Raw genomic sequence first — 16,734 nt, 5'->3', positions numbered from 1 at the left:
ACTTCTGGAATATTTCAAGGCTGGGGGGGTGGGGTGGGGGGGTGGTAGTCGTGGACTCTTCCTTCCTAACTCAAGGAATTCTAAACAATCTTCCCCCCAACCTGCAACAGTAGTCAGTATTTGCATTACAAAACATTCCTTACAGGAGATGCTTAAGTACAAGCTTGCTCTGCTGCCAAAAGTTTCCGTGAAGCATGATGAGATTTCTAACAGAGGTTTTGCAAACCTTGCAGCAGGCCAACCAACATAAGATGTTATAAGTTAAATTTATTGGTTTTAATTTTTTGTTTGGTTTTGGGGGTTTTTTTTTGTTTTGTTTATTTATTTATATAAACTTATAAGATGCTGTGTGTCTGTACATAAATGAAACATCTTACCAGAAACATCTCTGAAGATATTCTATCATTGCCCCCAAGCAATATACTATTTTGCCTAAAAAGCAGACATAAACATAGTTATGATTTTAAATACAATTTCTTAATGGACAGTAAATACAATACACTCCCCTTACATTCCCTCGTCCAGTTTTAGAATATATGCAAAGTATTTCCTTAAACTGAAAATTAAAATTCTGGGGAGCAAAAGTTTCATTGCTTCCCCCCCTCCCCACCCTTGTTCTTCACACAGAATTTCAAGCTGAAGCATGTAAACAACAACTGGACTTGAACCCAGTTGTAAACAAAAACAGCTCTGACCTTCATTCTCAAACTGGGAATAAATATTTTCAAAATCAATTCAACTCAAACTGAAATTTCAATCAGTCCTGAACTCAAACTGCAAAAGAACTTGAACTTTTCTGGCTAGTCACTATTACCAGCAGCATTAATTCTTCAATCATTAAGAGGAATAAAATGTACCCAAAATTTTAAAGAAAATAAATTTTTTGTTCTGTTTCTGTTGCCCAGAACATAGGGTTGTGCAGAAAAAAAGCCATGACATATATAGGCTTTGTACTTATTTTTTTCTTTTAAGTGCATAAAGTTCCATGTCTTTTATATCAACATCATAAAAAAGGCAACTCCATCTTATCCTCTCTGTTTTCACGTGTGAAAAATTACATGTTTAATTTCACCTCCCTCATGTCATACTGTGTTGTCACCAATCACGGTTTGGTACACTTACATTTCAAAACCGAAGTTACACATTCTGCCATGTCAGTGACTGAAGAAAAATACATACCCTTCACTATTATCTTCTCCACCAACATCTGCACCTTCATCACATGGTTTCAATAATACGTCTGCAGTCTGCTGGCAAAAAGCATGTTTAGAAAGATTTAGGAACAGCATTCTCAGCTGAAGAAAAATCTGTAATCATCTCTGACCACAAAAAAACCTCTCAAGAACTACAAGTACAGCTTCTTGCGTGGGGATGGAAATCACACTTTTTAACCACACGGTATTTTTACATTTAAGGCCAGTAACCAGGTGTTTTAATCACTAGAAGATAGACAATGACTTTCCCTCTTCAGGCAAACCATTTTTTATTACTTCTTTTACATATTAACACCAATAGTTCTACCACAAATTGTCAATCATAGCATGAAGTTTGGGATGCCTACAATCATGGCAATAAGTATATCCCAGTCTCGAAAAATAACTGAGTTGGATGTAGACTTGTGCTCAGCATATATGAAATGAAACAAGTCTGACAGACTTTCTAAAAGGAGCTACTAATCCCTGTTACTAAATAAAGCAGGAACAGAACTGGAAGGGGAGGAATAAATGTTGGCATTTCTATGACACTATCTCACAAAACAAGTTCAGATGAACACATGTCACTATTTTATTCACTAAAAGTTGGCACAGCCAGCCTGACTGCTTCAAGTATTTATGCCAAAGCCCAGTACTTGATTTCTTCAAGAAGCGCCTTACTTGGGGGAATGTAAGAAATTTGAAACATAAAATGTCATTTTAAAATAACAGATTGCGTTTGGGTTTAGACTTTGAGAAGTTCTCACAAATGATCTTGAAAGTGTCTGAATCTAAAATAAAGTTACCTGGGGAGTTCAAATATACATAACAGTTGCCAGTTTTACACTGCTGATAGTAATATTCACTCTTATCAGACAAAGCTCCATTATTTTGTTTACATTATTTCAGTCTTCAAGTCAAATTCCAGTTCAGGGAAACAATTTTTAATTACATGTCATTCCTCATACTCCAGCAGATAATTTCCACCCTGGAAATGAGCTGTGCAAGTCTTGCATAGTCACAGTTACTGTCGTTGCAGAAACAGCTGCTTATGTTTCCCTTTCAGACCTATAGGAGAGCTCACACGCACATCTTGTTTCCTACAACCCTACACGCCCCTTCAAAACTCCTTTCATATAGGTAAACCAACATCTCCCTTTAACATCTCCCCTAAAGATCCAACTCTCCAACAACATTTGAAATGGCATGGTTTCTACGAAGGTAGAAACTAACACTGAAAAACCCGAAACTTCACCCCAGAATGCCACCTTATCACTGATACCAATGGACAAAAATGTATCAAAAAGCACAAAAGGCCAAGAAAGACATCAGATATGGCAACAAAAGCACATCTATCTATGCATCACTGTGCGCTCCCAAGCATCATGTTCCCCTTTATATTCCTAGCACAGTAACATGCTTGGAACTCTGAAGCGCACATACTTCGTAAGAAGTGTAATTCACGTTACTCAGCTGTTCTTTGAAACCACTGAAACTGCATAAAATGCACTGAAAAGCCACCAATCTGCAATTTTTGTTTCTCCATCTCCACTTATATTTTCCAAGTTTTGATTTCTAAAGCTCAGCATGTATTTTAACTAGGAATTCAGGAGGAAGTAAAGTATTAGGAGTTAACATGAGAAACTCGCTCTCTGTTGAAGGCTTTCATTGTCAAAAAACTGAAAACCTAGAACAATTGCTACAAATAAAAGATAATCTACAACAGCCAGTCAGGAAGACTTAACAGCAGAAATACAGAACTCTACCCTGTACTTTCAACAGGGTCCTTGCTAACATAAAGGATATTTTATCCGATTCAGGTGAATACTAATTGCAGTACCATGTTTTTGCATTTTGCACCATAGGAAAATAATCTAATCATTTTTTTTTACAACAAGATTTGGCACTAATGCATCAGGAAAGCACTTGGACAATCAATACATTCTGTGAAATTTTAATTTACAGAATGCAATTCTTAAATAATAATCTAGTTTAGCAGGATCTGTTGAAAAAAAAATGGGCTTGTTAAGTGTCAAAAGAGTCATTTGGGATCCATGAAAGCAAACAGAAGGCTAGGAGAAGCATACATTACAATAGTGAAAAGCACTGCAGCAACATTTTTGTTTTTATTAAAACACAGATTCCAGACAAGACTCAGTTTCACTATGCTAAGGCATCCATTTCTATCTTTTCAAGTTCACAGACCCATTAAATTCTTCTAGTTAATTTAAGTCTAGTAACAATAGGTTTGCTTATCTAGTTATCTTTCAGGAAACCCTCAGAAAGATTTATGGATGCACAGGCAAGAAGCTAAAAGCTATTGCAGAAAGTTCTCTACACATGTATAGCAAATCTCTCTACCCACAGAATTCATCATTTAGATTTATGACAACAAAACTTTTACCAAATAAATAAGTAACTACAGATCTGAATTTTTCATTAGAAGTGCTTATTTGACAGCTGCATATGTGCTATTTCGTACGGAGTGGTAGAAACTATATTCTCTTGCATATTACTGTTATACTTGGTTTCATTTTTGTCAGCACATATTTTACAGCATTGCTTGATCGCATAAAGATACCCTGAACAAGAGACTGACATCTGCTCACTAATAAAAAATGCTGGTACAGTTCAAGCCATCATTACAAATTCAGGCCATACATACTACAAACCTTCACATTTGATTGTATGTGAAGATCTAATAATCTGCAGCTCAAAGCAAAGCTGAGGCACATTTACTGTACAGGGTAAACAATTATTTCAGCCTTTATGGTTGATACAATACTGGGCTTCCATTCAAACTGTACACAGCACTTGCTTCTTCTAGCAACATGAAACTGTTCAATTCAGGCATAATATAAAAAAGCAAAGCCAAAATTACATCTACGACACCTGACTACCCTGTGCTTTGTTGGCTTACGTTTTCAGTTGCTTTCTGAACTTTAACAGCAACTTCAAGTACCATTAGCATTGCATTTTTTGAGCAAAACAGTTTTTGAAAAACACAACTATTTTATTTTCTACAAGCATGTTAGCTTCACATCACAATATGTGCTCATGCAGCACTTCAGACAGATTTTTCTGCTTTGGAATACAGATGGTCAATCCTGATACTTTTCAGGATGGCAATATTAAGCGCTGAACCTCTTCAGCAGGTCACAAGTCTAATTTTCTTTCCTTTTGCTTTTGCTAACACCTCGAGTGTAAGAATTTTAAGTGTACACATCAGTATGGAGGGACGTGAGCTATCAGCACAGCAGAAGTCAAATACCTAAGCAAAGAGGTCCAAGGAGAAGTAACAGAACCTCTTTCAACTAGAAAGGAGATGAAGACATGTTGAAAAGAACAGGATATCTATGCCTACCACAGAAGAAACTGTAAACAGCTAGAAAAGGCTGTAATTAGCTAATTACAAAACCACACCTTCATACTACAAACACAGTCAAGAGGCTGCAAAGTCTCAAGGCAATTACTACTTCCACCACTTCTTGATACAGGCAAATGTGTGACAGGTCCCAATCGCAGCTCTAGACCTTCTGCTCCTCAGGAAGCCTTTACTAACACAGATACTGTTCTAACCAGTGCTGTGCTTGCTGATACACTGACTTACCTGAGCAGAAGGAAGGGCTGGTACCTGTTAAAGACCAACAGAAAAACATTAGTCAGAGTCCAGACAAGCTGCACAAAAATATCTCTGTGCATATTTACAAAACATGCACAGCAGAGAAGACAAGAAAAAAGACAAGATGAATGGCACAGAGCGACAGCACCATGTAAGGCTACATCAGAACCATCAGGAAAACTTGGATCTCTAAAGCACTTTGCTAAAGTCACAGAAAGTTATAATTTTCATACACTGGAGGCTCTTCCTCTCACCTGAACACTTTCTTCTTCCTCAGTTACAGTATCATGCTTCATAGTTTCACTGCCTAAATCATTGCAAACCAATACTTCAGAGCAGTCTCCTGTATTCTCACTGCTACCAGTGTCATTATCTTCAATAACATCATTCCTAAAGATAAGAACAGAAAGACTTCAGGAACTAGTTGTTCCACCTTTAGAAGAAAAATAAACACCATGCTATTTTTCCTTAAACAATATCAAACATAAGTTTTGTTGTTTTGGCTTTGGGTTTTGTGTTTGGGTTTTTTCTTCAACAAAATTATTCTGACCAAAGATACTAGTAATACCCGCAATTTCAACCACCTGTAGGCAAATTTAATTTTTTATGTCATTTATATATACTTCTGAGGTTTTCTACAACAGCACCTGATAGACATATTAAAATGTATTTATTTGATTCTTGTATTAATGGTCAAGCATACATCCCCCCCCACACTTACTATGCTGAGTCAGAAGAGCCAGAAGCAATGACATCTTGACACTACTACAATTCAATGAAGTTGCTGTGGCTACACTCCTCTCAATATTGAAGCCAGGTAGTTTTATAGCTAGTATCACATCCTCTCCAGTAAGAAATCCCATTATTTCCAACGTTTAATCTTCCTAGATTTCAGCTTAAGGCTTGTAACAGTACAAACAGATTAAAACTAGCTTACACCGTATTTGTCCATACATTCTTTACATGCCACCACCTCTGTTACCACAATTCTGTAATTCATCACAACCTACCTTCCTTCTCCTCGCTCACAAAGAATTCCAAGCTACTTTAAAGCCTGCTCCTCCTCTATCAGATATATAGACACTAAACAAGATGGTTTGGAAACTGATATTTTAACTCTTTTTTTTTCTCCTCAATTCTGTCAATTACTTTAAATTAATTCTAAGAAATCTGCACTGGATCACTGTATGTTTTATTTCTTCATTTAACTGTGTATTTGCCTTGTGCATGATCTGCTGGCAGCACTGCTTTAAAGGACCCAGATGACCTCTTTGAAGAATGCTATCATGTATCCTCTATTACAGTTAATCCATAGTGGAACGATGATCAGGAAGAAGCCCTTGAAATAGCCGCTGTGCCAGAAGAGTATATTGGTTTTAAACCTGCAGTGATGGTACTTTTAGCTTCCCCTTCTGTGAAGTCAGCCAGCCTTTAAAGCACTTAGTCTGTAACTGAAGGAATTTGGCTACAACACGTCTTTCAGACAGTTACCCTCTTACTTAAAAATTACTTCAAAGACATTAAATCTTTAACACTAAAACTCAGTTTTAATTGATCGTTACCAGCAATGATTATTACTTTTATGATCAACTGCTAACTTTAGTCTGACCTTTCGTCATAAGGCTGCTAAAGCCAGCAAAGATTGAACAACTTAGAAAACAGCATCTGTCTCTGAATAATTCACGTATTTCAGGCTCTGAAGCAACAAAAGAACTTAGGTGCTGAAGTCCTAGTTAACTATGCATTTTTGGAGTTTAGGTATTAGTCACAACTATTTAATAAAGCACCAAAATGTACCAGCTTCTCAATGCTGCCATGGCAATCGCTACACTAATAACATGGCAAGATTTACAGTAACTATAAAAGCTGATCAAATGAGGCTGAAACTATGCAAATAGACCCACAGTGCTCACACTATCTGTTTTTAGCTGTTTCGTTGACACTAGAAGCCAGAGCAGTAAAATAGCTATACTGACATGGAGAGATAGAGTAAAGAAACTGCAATAGCATCTACAATAGCTTTCATATGGTAAAATTATGTCACAAGCAACAACAGATAAGAATGAAAGAACTTGAGTAAATTTATGTTCTTGTGCTACTTCCACAGAATTCAGCAGTGAAGCAGTTATACTTCATGACATTTTTAGCTATAAGATCAATTTACAATACTTGCTTCAAGAGCTGTTGATTACTGGCAATTGATGGAAGTTGATTTGGTTTAAAATATGGAGAGAAATTGGAGTTAACAGCAGAAGTCATTAACTTTTGGGTTGGGTTGAGGATTGGGGTAGTTTGTTTTGGAAGAGTTAAGATACACAGTCCTATAGAATTCAGCACAGCTGCAACAAAAATCTTACTGGTTGTTAGATCCTTCCTCATCCCCACTGGGATTTTTTGCTTCATTGTTACAGCCCAGTCTGTGTTGCTGTATATGTTTAAGATCGTTATCTAAGCTGCTCTGCAGGTCGAAAAGATGCTGTTCCACAGCTGCTCTTATTGTTCTTTCTAAAATGCTAAAAAGGGAAAAAGACAGAGAATTCGTATTAATAACTCTTTCTGCTTTGATTAACTATGCAGAAAGGCAGAAACAGGAAACTTTACACACACCAGGAATCTTTGATGACAAGTACTTCAAGGCAAAAAGAAACTAACTTTCCCAAAAGGGCAGTCGAAATTACTGTACCTACTATCTTTTATTTCGTAAGATTTACAGAAAGTATTATGAAGTCTATTAGCAGTAATGTAAGAGTAATCAACACATTACAATGACTAACATATTTTTTAATAACTATACACAAAAAAAATATAAATGCCTAATATATTAATGTGGCAATAAGTTCCCATGTCCAAAGCAGGTCAAAGTCAACCCTGGAGCAGGTACCACTTCAGCATGGCTGGCTGTAACACCCTCTGAACAGGGCTGTAATCTTAAAATGCAAGAGCCAACAGTCAGCAGAGACAATGAACAAGGACACGGGATACACCCAAAGATACATCAAGAAAAGAACAGCATTCTTTAAAAACAGACTACTCTGTTCAGCGCTTCTTAGCCAGCTCACTAGCAATTAGGCCTACAAAAATACCATCCTGTAAGAATCTTAAATGCTTTTACCCCATTTTTAACTCTGGAATCGTGTGTTTATTTTTCAGCTGCATTTGTACACACAATTTCACTGATCTGTACTCAATATCATCAACTAGAAGTGGGGCTAAAAATGTGAATGCTATCATAATTTTAAAGTCAAACACCTATGATACATCTAAGTATAAAACCAAAGTGTTTTGGAATCTAGATTCTACCATACTGTGCTCCCATGCTTCTGCAGCGAGCAACACTGACAGACATAACATTTTTCCTGCATTAGTGTTAAATGCCGTAAGTAAAATCCTTCACACTAGAATATGTTCATTCAAATCTGTAATCACCAAACCTACTGCATTTCTTTTTCTTGAAAAAAGACATCTTCTATGCACGTTCTAGCAACAGTGCAAATCAAACAATTTACATTTCCATTATACTTACTCTGCAGAGGCTGGCAAGATACTTATGGGAGAGATATGAGCACTGCAATAAAGAAGAAGAAGAAATAAGTTAACATAAAGCAAAAACATCACACTAAAAAGTCTTGCAGTCAACAGAAAACAACTTAGAAAACACTTAACGACTGCATGTAATGCGACTAATAGAAGCAGAATAAATTATGTAAAGAAAATACTGATTTGCAGTCCCTTTATTATTTAGGTGAAGAAATTTTAAAGAATGCCATCATAAGGCAGAAAGTTGTGGAAGTAGCAATACAGATTTCTGTCTCTCAAGAGCCAGTACTCAGTATATTATGAAACTATAAGCTCTCAGATGTACAGTCTTTCCCATGGGAAATACTAATCACTTAGTCTCCAAAGATTTCCTGACATCTTGCTTAAGAATGCAGATTTTAACCTTGCTGCCTAAAGCAAATTCCAAATTACTCTGCTTTCCTCCACAGTTGCAATTCACAGAGGTTCTTCCCTGCCTGTCAGACTGTTGCATAATTCTATTCTGCAGCGTTCAACAGATCTGCAGCACTCTCCAAGGACAGCTACATTTCAAGTGCAAGGCAGGTACATTCCAGAGGTTTTGAGACATGAGCTAGCTCTTTGTAAAGCATTTGGAAATCTCCTAACACAAACCACTTCAGCCTAGAATATTAAACTCCTGAGTGGGTGGAAGGGTAGAAATCAGCATAACTAACACAAGTAATTTCAAGTTAACATGTGCACGTGGTCCCTCTACAGTTTTCCAATAACACGATCAAAATCTTTCATTATAAACAGAACACTTGAATTTTAGATGGTGGCAGTACATATGCTAAGAATGAAATAAAATAAGAAAACTCCACTATAAATGGTAGTGAGTTGCAACTTAAGATATCTTATTCAGAAAAAAATAAATACTAATTTCACTTTGACTAGGAGGCTGGGACGGAGGCAAATAAATTCTTTTTCCTTCCCGTTACATAAAAACTAAGATCAAAAAGTTGAAAAACAAAATTTAAGCCTACTCTTTACCATGCAACAACACTGTTGACAGCCAAAGTTGATTTTAAATATTATTTTCATGAATGCATAAAGCAAACTGAAAATAACTGAACAGGTACTACCTCTGCAACATAGTTTTGACTGCTATCAGCCTTGCTTGCGCTGACTGTTGTCAGTCTCACTGCTTACCCAAGAATAGTTTTAATACAGCAAGAAATATCTTGGTTAGACCTTATCAAGTTTATCAGTAGTTCCATCACCAGAGAGGTAAGATAATTAGACCACCTCAAGCAGTCTTTCTATTTTTCCTTCGTCTAAGTAGATGAAACACAAGCAATAAAGAACTTTCAATTAAATGCTAGCTGATAAGAAAAGTAATTAAAGTATTTATTTAAAAATTATTATGCGCCCTTTTGGCTTAGACAACTTGTAATGGCCCAACAGCAAACTGCACTGTATTTAAACAACACCATGTAACAACTGAACAAGAAGGTGCTCACAGAAGTTTATTTCTTTTTTTGTTTGGTTGGTTTGGGTTTTGTTTTAATGTAAACATGATTTTGAATCAAGTTCATTTAACGATTTGTTTGTTTGCCCAGGTAAAAGACCAAAGCAGATTATTCCAAATGCTTTGACAGAACAGGCAGCACTAAACTACTATTTCAAAACATACATTGCCACATAGCTTTGGGAAATTAAAACACCTGATGTAGGAGACCGATCTTGTAGCCACTAATTTGAAAGCTGCTGGATCAAACAACCGAGGGTGAACATGCTTGCATTTTGTTTTCTTCTTTCAAACAAAAGAAATGGTAAGCAAAAGTTTATAGCTTTAAGATATTTACATTTCATTGACATTTCTGTGCACAGGAGTCCTGCATAGCGCTACTACTTGTACAAAGGAAGTTTTCTGATAAACACACTTTGTTTTGACAAAACTTGAAATAAAAAAAGATATGAAGACACGAAACTTTAAATAAGTTCAGCTTCACAAACAAGATGAGAGGAGGAGCATGAGTAAGAACCTCAGCAAAAAAACAGTAAGATTTCAAAACAAAAACCTTAGTTTTATGTATCCAACCGCAGTATTTTTGCAAGTTCCACAAATGCTGCATTATAAAAGGTATGCTTGTGTTCTAAAAACACTATCACCTAATTACACACACGGAAATCGATTTACTATTAAAACACAGTCACACCTAGGACAAATCAGGGGGAAGGGCAACTGGAGCACACAACACTGCAACACTCTAATTGTAAAAGAGAGCAAAAATAATTGAGTCAAGGGCACAAGTACAAATACTATTTATAAGAAACTCTGATGACCTGGAAGCCTTTTATTCTACCACTTGAGACAATGAGGAACTGTGTCAAGCATGGGGAAAACCAAACTCATCTCCAAAGAATTCAGAAGATTTCAGACATGGTTCACAACAAAATTTTCCATCTTACTGCGTAACCCTCAGCCCCGGCACAGGATCGTTCACCAGTGCTTTTATTAAACACCTTTAGATGCATTAGAGGTACTCAGTACAAGACGTGCATAAATCAGCAGTATTGCAAAGCCTGAAGAATCCTCTTACTACGTAAAGAATATCTTACATCTTCAACTAATCACTTTAGCAATGAAGCACTTTTTGAAAGAAATGTGTCAATCCCTCTGAGCCAAAAAAAAATTACAACTTCTGAACCCATGTACCACAGTTCAAGGATACTTTTTAAAAGCTGTAATTTATACAGCTACACAAAGCCTTAACGCAGCATGACACAGCAAGACACAGAAAGGTAAACATCTTTGTTTCATAATACTAACCCACTCCTGAGAATACCTTTTGCACTGTCTCCCGACCCATAAAAAGTCCCGGTAAAAACATACCTTAAGATAGAGAAATACATTACTAGAGATAAAACATTTCGAAGTTTTTCTTGGTAATTTACTGACTGCACACCAATTCTTTTTTCTTGTTAAAAAAAAAAAAAAAAAAATCAGTTGTGACATTATTTCATTTCACTATATCTCCAAAATATATATTTAATCTCACACAAAGTTTCAAAAGTCTTATTTGCAATCATATCAAAGCAACATTATTCTTTCATATATTTACCTGTGCAGCAGAACTTTACAGGCCATTCTGATTATTTTTGCTATCCCAAATGAGCACTTCAGATAAAAATGCTTCATTTGAAAAGCAGCAAAGCGTGATGTTGGCTGTTGGTTATGCATGCTGCTTGCTGGGATCCAACGGCTGCTTGTCAGACAGCACTTCTGGAGTGCTGCACTAAACCCTGCAGTCTAAATAGAAATAGACTGCAACATGAGGTCACTCCTGACAATAAGCTGCCCAATCAACACTTGAAAGCCTTCCTAACACATTGCTCACAGACCTTCTAGGATGGAAGTAGGGACAAGTATTCAGACTGTAAAAAGAGCGTTAAACTCAAACAGTATCGTATTTTCTAGCAATTCAGGCAGTTGTTATATTTGGTCAGCCCTTATTATACATGCATTTTGTCTTACTTTACTGTTAATATTATTGCCTCTCACTGATCAGAGCTAATTACAACAAAAGAGGGTGAACTAAAATATCATACAAAGCAGCGAGGATGTCACCCTTGTCACTGCATTTAATATAGACACGGCAAACTCTTTACAGAACTTACTATTTGTCATATCTAATATTTTTACAATAATTTTGAAAAGCCCAAAGAACACACCATGAGTTTTTATATTAGCCTACTGACTGACAGTGCTTGAGTAACTGCAAAAAGTAAAGCAAATACTGCTTGGCAAAGCACAGTGATGAAAAATTTGGAATAATGACAGAGAAGGATTCTAAAGTGATTATTTCAACAGCACATCTTAAGAGTCAGCTGCAATGCTGAGTCAGTTTTTTCTTTTCTCCAAACATCAGGACAGCAAAACCAAAAGAACTGTGGTGAAAAAGCTTTTGATAACAGAGAATACGATGTTTCCTCTATGCACAAAATGTCAACTCCTGGGCAACAAATGCTCCCTGATTGGGTAACGGGCTTAAAGATCACTCAACAGGTTTAAATACCATTTTCAAGCAGTCACTAAATCAATCTGCATTAATGACTATCCACATTCTCACCAGATCCTTCTCTAACTCAGAGTCAAATTAACACCGTGCAGCACATGAAGGTCATAAGTTTCCAAAAGAATAAACAGAACAAGTAAAGAAAAAAGGTAGTGAGCAAAATTTTAAGGTAGTCCAGATAACTAGAAGGAAGGTCATACAGCCCATCGCACGAATCAAAATAGCCAATCTTTAACAGGCGGCACATGCAACTTCAGTGTTCTTTTCATTTTCTCCACAAAGAGACCAAAATATGCAGATACACATACACCCCAAAATCTGACAACTGCAAAGTGGCAACAGAACTCCAGGTTAAGGAACTGTAAGAATCATGATCAAGATCTGCTTCTTCTCTTTCCTTTATAAGCTGCCGCAGGCCCTATGTCAAGACAAACATCCCAATAAGCCTACTTTAACATTTGCTTCTTTATTTTTTTAATTTTTTTTACATCAAGAAACTAAAACAAAAAAAGGCTTTTAAAGGCATACTATAAAAGTAAATCTGGAAAAATATTTATAGTATTTATAGTGGTTAAAAGTTTAATAAAGCATATTTTTTCATTCACTGTAATTTTTTTGTAGATGTTTCCTGCAGTAGTTCTGGTTTTACAGGCAAAATTCTCTTTCTGCTTCTACAGGATTCCTCCTTATCCTTCCCCGCAAATTATGTAAAATGCCAACCATAATTAATGCCTATTAATTTTTAATTAACCCTAAACATAGAGTAAAAATGTTCTTCTCTTCAGGCTATCAAATTTAAACTCTCAGACATGTTGAGTTTGTCACTACTGCTGTGCTTACACATTCCACAAGCAACTAAATTACTTGTGAATAGTTAAATTGCTTTAAAACTTTAATTGGAAGAAGCGCTTTTATAGAAGTTCAAATTGCAGCAACTTTTTTTTAACTCAAACAGCCATATTGCTGACAAGGATAATTAACTATTAAAATATAATTTAAATTACAAAACAGAATCATGTTTCTCGCATCGTTTTATATTTTACAAATTCTTTCAATGAAGTAGAAGGAAGGGTGCAGCCAAGCAGCTGAACAGATTTCAACCCGAAATCCACATTCTTGAGACCACTCAGTCTTAGGCAGTAAACTTGTGATTTTCCCTGCGGTTCTTCTGCTTTTAGTCACACTTTTATTATAGATTCTTCCTCACCCCTCCCTACAAGTTCTTACATGCAATGCCCATGCCAAACACATGCAGCAGAGGGGAAAAAGTAAAATTCTCCGTGCGTAAAATGTAAACTCAAAGTACAAGTAAAGCAAACTTAAAAATAAAAACTTGTGCACTACAAGCAAGAAAACATAAACCTGTGTATTAGAAGCAAGCGCAAATAAGCTCTCAAATGGAAGTACAATTTTAAGTTTATGCATCTCCTTTATGAGGACTGGTCTTAATTAAAAGCTGACTCCCACTACAATATCCTGTCTGTACTACACTTTGCAACTTCCAAACCAGCTCAAAGCTCTCTACCAGCAGAGCCCATCCAAACAGATCCCGCTACAGAGTCTGGCTCTTAGGAAGGTAACACAGGTCCGTCCAGCTTCAGCAGCCTTTACACCTGTTTGGACAACGCAAGACCTTGACCTTTCTATGCATTTTTATACTATCTTTTTACTAAAATGCAGTTAAATTAAACTTCAACCTTACAAAATGTCATCTTTAAAGTGCTCAAAATTTCCTCCACGTTGCTCCTACTAAAAGCCTTTTTAGAACCTCAAAATCAAACCAAAAATCATTAATGGTCAATATTATCCCACTTGCTTTCCACCGTCCTTTCCATCATACATAGTTCCTCTTCATCCCTGGTGTTTTCTCTCTAGCATATTTTCAGGAAGTTACCACATTTACAGAGTCTTCATTACACTTGTTCATGAAATGTTCCACTGTACTCTAGTGAAAAAAGAAAGTACTTTCCTCGTTTTACATCTAACCAAACTAAGGATAAAAACATCCTGGACAACAGAATTCTCACAGGTTTAGAAATTAATTAGGGTCATGTACAGACACATCTCACTAACACATGAAAAGAAATAGTGCTAGGGCACTGAGAGGGAGTGGTAGAAAGATGGTACAGAATGGATAAAAATATCTACCAATATTCAGATTCTTTTCATACTTCTGCTACAAAATTGACTATTTAAATACCACCTCACAGTTTCACTAAAATATGCCCTTTTTCTGCATAAAGTACCACAGCTAATCAAACCCGAGTTCTACAGGCATTCCTTTGCTGAATTTGGAAACGATTATTTTATCCCATATTTTACTACTACAAGAACTGCACCTACTTCTAAAGCTTCAGTTTGTAGACACCACCACTTACCTCAAAAGCCTGACAGCCCGCCTCTCTCAGCCAGAACAAACTACATTCCAAACTTTAAATCTAAGCTCCAAGGCAGAAAGAAGTTACCTTGTTGATGCCGTAACGCTCCTGGAATCCGAGAGACTCCCTGTCATATCTAGATGCACCACAGCTGGCCTTTCAACAGGTTTCTCTGTGCCATCTTCTGGAAGTTCTTCAGACTGCTCAAGCTTTACATCTTCCTCCTCTTCCAAGAGATCATTGATCTAAAAAAGATTTAATCACAGTTAATGGCTTGAAAAGTTATTTTAAGAAGTCTAGGGAATTAAAAGACCATGAAAGGTATAAAACCAAGATACCTGTAAGAGGAAAACATTTTTCAGTTTTAGAGAAGACAGGCATGCTAGACTTGATTTTATGTAAAACCATACATTCCACACCATTAAAAAGCTTTTGAAACATTGGACAAAAACTGGAGAAGCATCTTCGATGCAATAAATGAACACAAGCAGAATCTAGAAACAGAAGCCCACTAAGTCATGAAGCACAGAACCTTTCCTCTTCTACATGTAAAACAGAGACAGACAGCTCTCCTCTATTCCATAGGTAGCCTTATTCATACACAGGAAGCATTTTCAAATCCTTCTATGGAAGGCAACATAGGAGTCTAAAAATCTAAACTTTAAAGTAAATCCAGGCTTATAAAGGCAAGTGTAAGTGTAATGAGAAGTTTCTGTGAAGCTTCATGTCTATTTTGGTTTCCAAACACAGATGTTTTTACTGAAGCAGTAAGATATAGCCAATTTTAAAAGTGAAACAATATCCAACTGACAACTCAATACAGCCACCTTCATTTTTTAAAAAGCAACTATGTCTAAAACATAAAAAGATAAACACCACAAAGTGATCTTATTCAACTCACAAAGCCCCTCTGCAATTGATTACTGATCGCCCAAACTTGCAAACTCAAAAATGAAAGTAGTGGAAGCTGCCTCAAGAAAATATGCTTTGTAATATCTGCCACATGACTGTGAAATAAAACCACTGTAATCAGAAAAAATCGAAAGTTTGGAAGTTTAAGACTACACCAAAAGCAGAAAGGAGGCGTTTGTTTATTTTTAAAAGCAGTGTAATGTGTTCTATGGTACTACATACAGGGCAAGAAACGTATTTATCCTTGGCTTTCCTCTGTAACTGCAAGAGGACGTGCCAGTGAACCAGGGACAAGCCCACCCGCACACAGCCGTGAGGCTGCAGCCGGAGGGGACAGCAGCCCTTCTGCCCCCTGCTCCGCACCCTCCCGGAGGGAGCAGCACCCAACGGCAGTGCACTGTTGACATCTGGTGGAGACACCACGAAATTAAAGGGACACCCCATCAGGCCTCAGACATAGGGAAAACCCAAAACCACACACCAAACAGAGTTGTGCTTGGGAAACCCTTTTGCCAACACGTACAATAACCCACAGACAAGTCAGTAATTTCAAAGCCTGAGAGCGCAGACCAACCAACATTTTAAAGAGCAGAGCAGTCATCCCAGCCTCCGGCGACAGCCCTCAGCCTCCGGTTGCAGAAATTACAGCTCAGCTTTATTTAACAGCTTCCTGCATGCAGCAGGGCTGGTTCTCAGCGCTAGACATATTTCTGCAAAGAGCTAGAGACAGCAAACATCGCAAAGCTGCAGCACTCCACTACAAGAGCCAGCAGAGGAGAAGCTGCTCAATCCAGACCTTGCTGCCCACGCTTGGCAGACCAGACCAACAGGTGACATGTCTACCGCAGTGAAGAGGAAGCAACTGGCTGCTCTAGTACTTGCCTTACCTGTCTTGATAAAGGAGGGGTTCGTGGGATAGTCAGGCTTTAAAAATTCAGCATTTCTTGTCACCTTCCTTAGTAACCGCTGGTTATTTACCCTTTTTCCTCTTTAAAGAAAATATGTAATTTCTTAAGCCAACTGAATATGAGAAAATTCATTTTATACCTTCC

The 16,734-nt window shown here is 37.0% G+C and overlaps 1 protein-coding gene across 5 annotated transcripts in view; it reads right to left on the bottom strand.

The window, feature by feature from the left end:
• FAM13B (family with sequence similarity 13 member B) overlaps positions 1 to 16,734 on the bottom strand; it is a 51,195-nt gene that overhangs the window by 15,572 nt on the left and 18,889 nt on the right. For 3 of the 5 annotated variants that reach the window (XM_080398464.1, XM_080398468.1, XM_080398467.1), the window contains exons 7-13: positions 14,858 to 15,015; positions 8,339 to 8,380; positions 7,173 to 7,328; positions 5,070 to 5,205; positions 4,804 to 4,827; positions 1,180 to 1,250; positions 378 to 432 (exon numbers count right to left, since the gene is read on the bottom strand). In XM_080398464.1, coding sequence (XP_080254590.1) covers positions 378 to 432; positions 1,180 to 1,250; positions 4,804 to 4,827; positions 5,070 to 5,205; positions 7,173 to 7,328; positions 8,339 to 8,380; positions 14,858 to 15,015 — 642 coding nt within the window. Of the gene's footprint in view, positions 1 to 377; positions 433 to 1,179; positions 1,251 to 4,803; positions 4,828 to 5,048; positions 5,206 to 7,172; positions 7,329 to 8,338; positions 8,381 to 14,857; positions 15,016 to 16,734 lie in introns of all 5 variants that reach the window. The other 2 variants (XM_080398465.1, XM_080398466.1) reach the window with 2 other exon arrangements.

The sequence above is a fragment of the Falco punctatus genome, assembly GCF_963210335.1.
Source record: "Falco punctatus genome assembly, chromosome: 8".
Taxonomy (NCBI): Eukaryota; Metazoa; Chordata; class Aves; order Falconiformes; family Falconidae; genus Falco; species Falco punctatus.
Note: the sequence above shows the minus strand (reverse complement) of the source record. Positions and strands in the feature narration are given on the sequence as shown.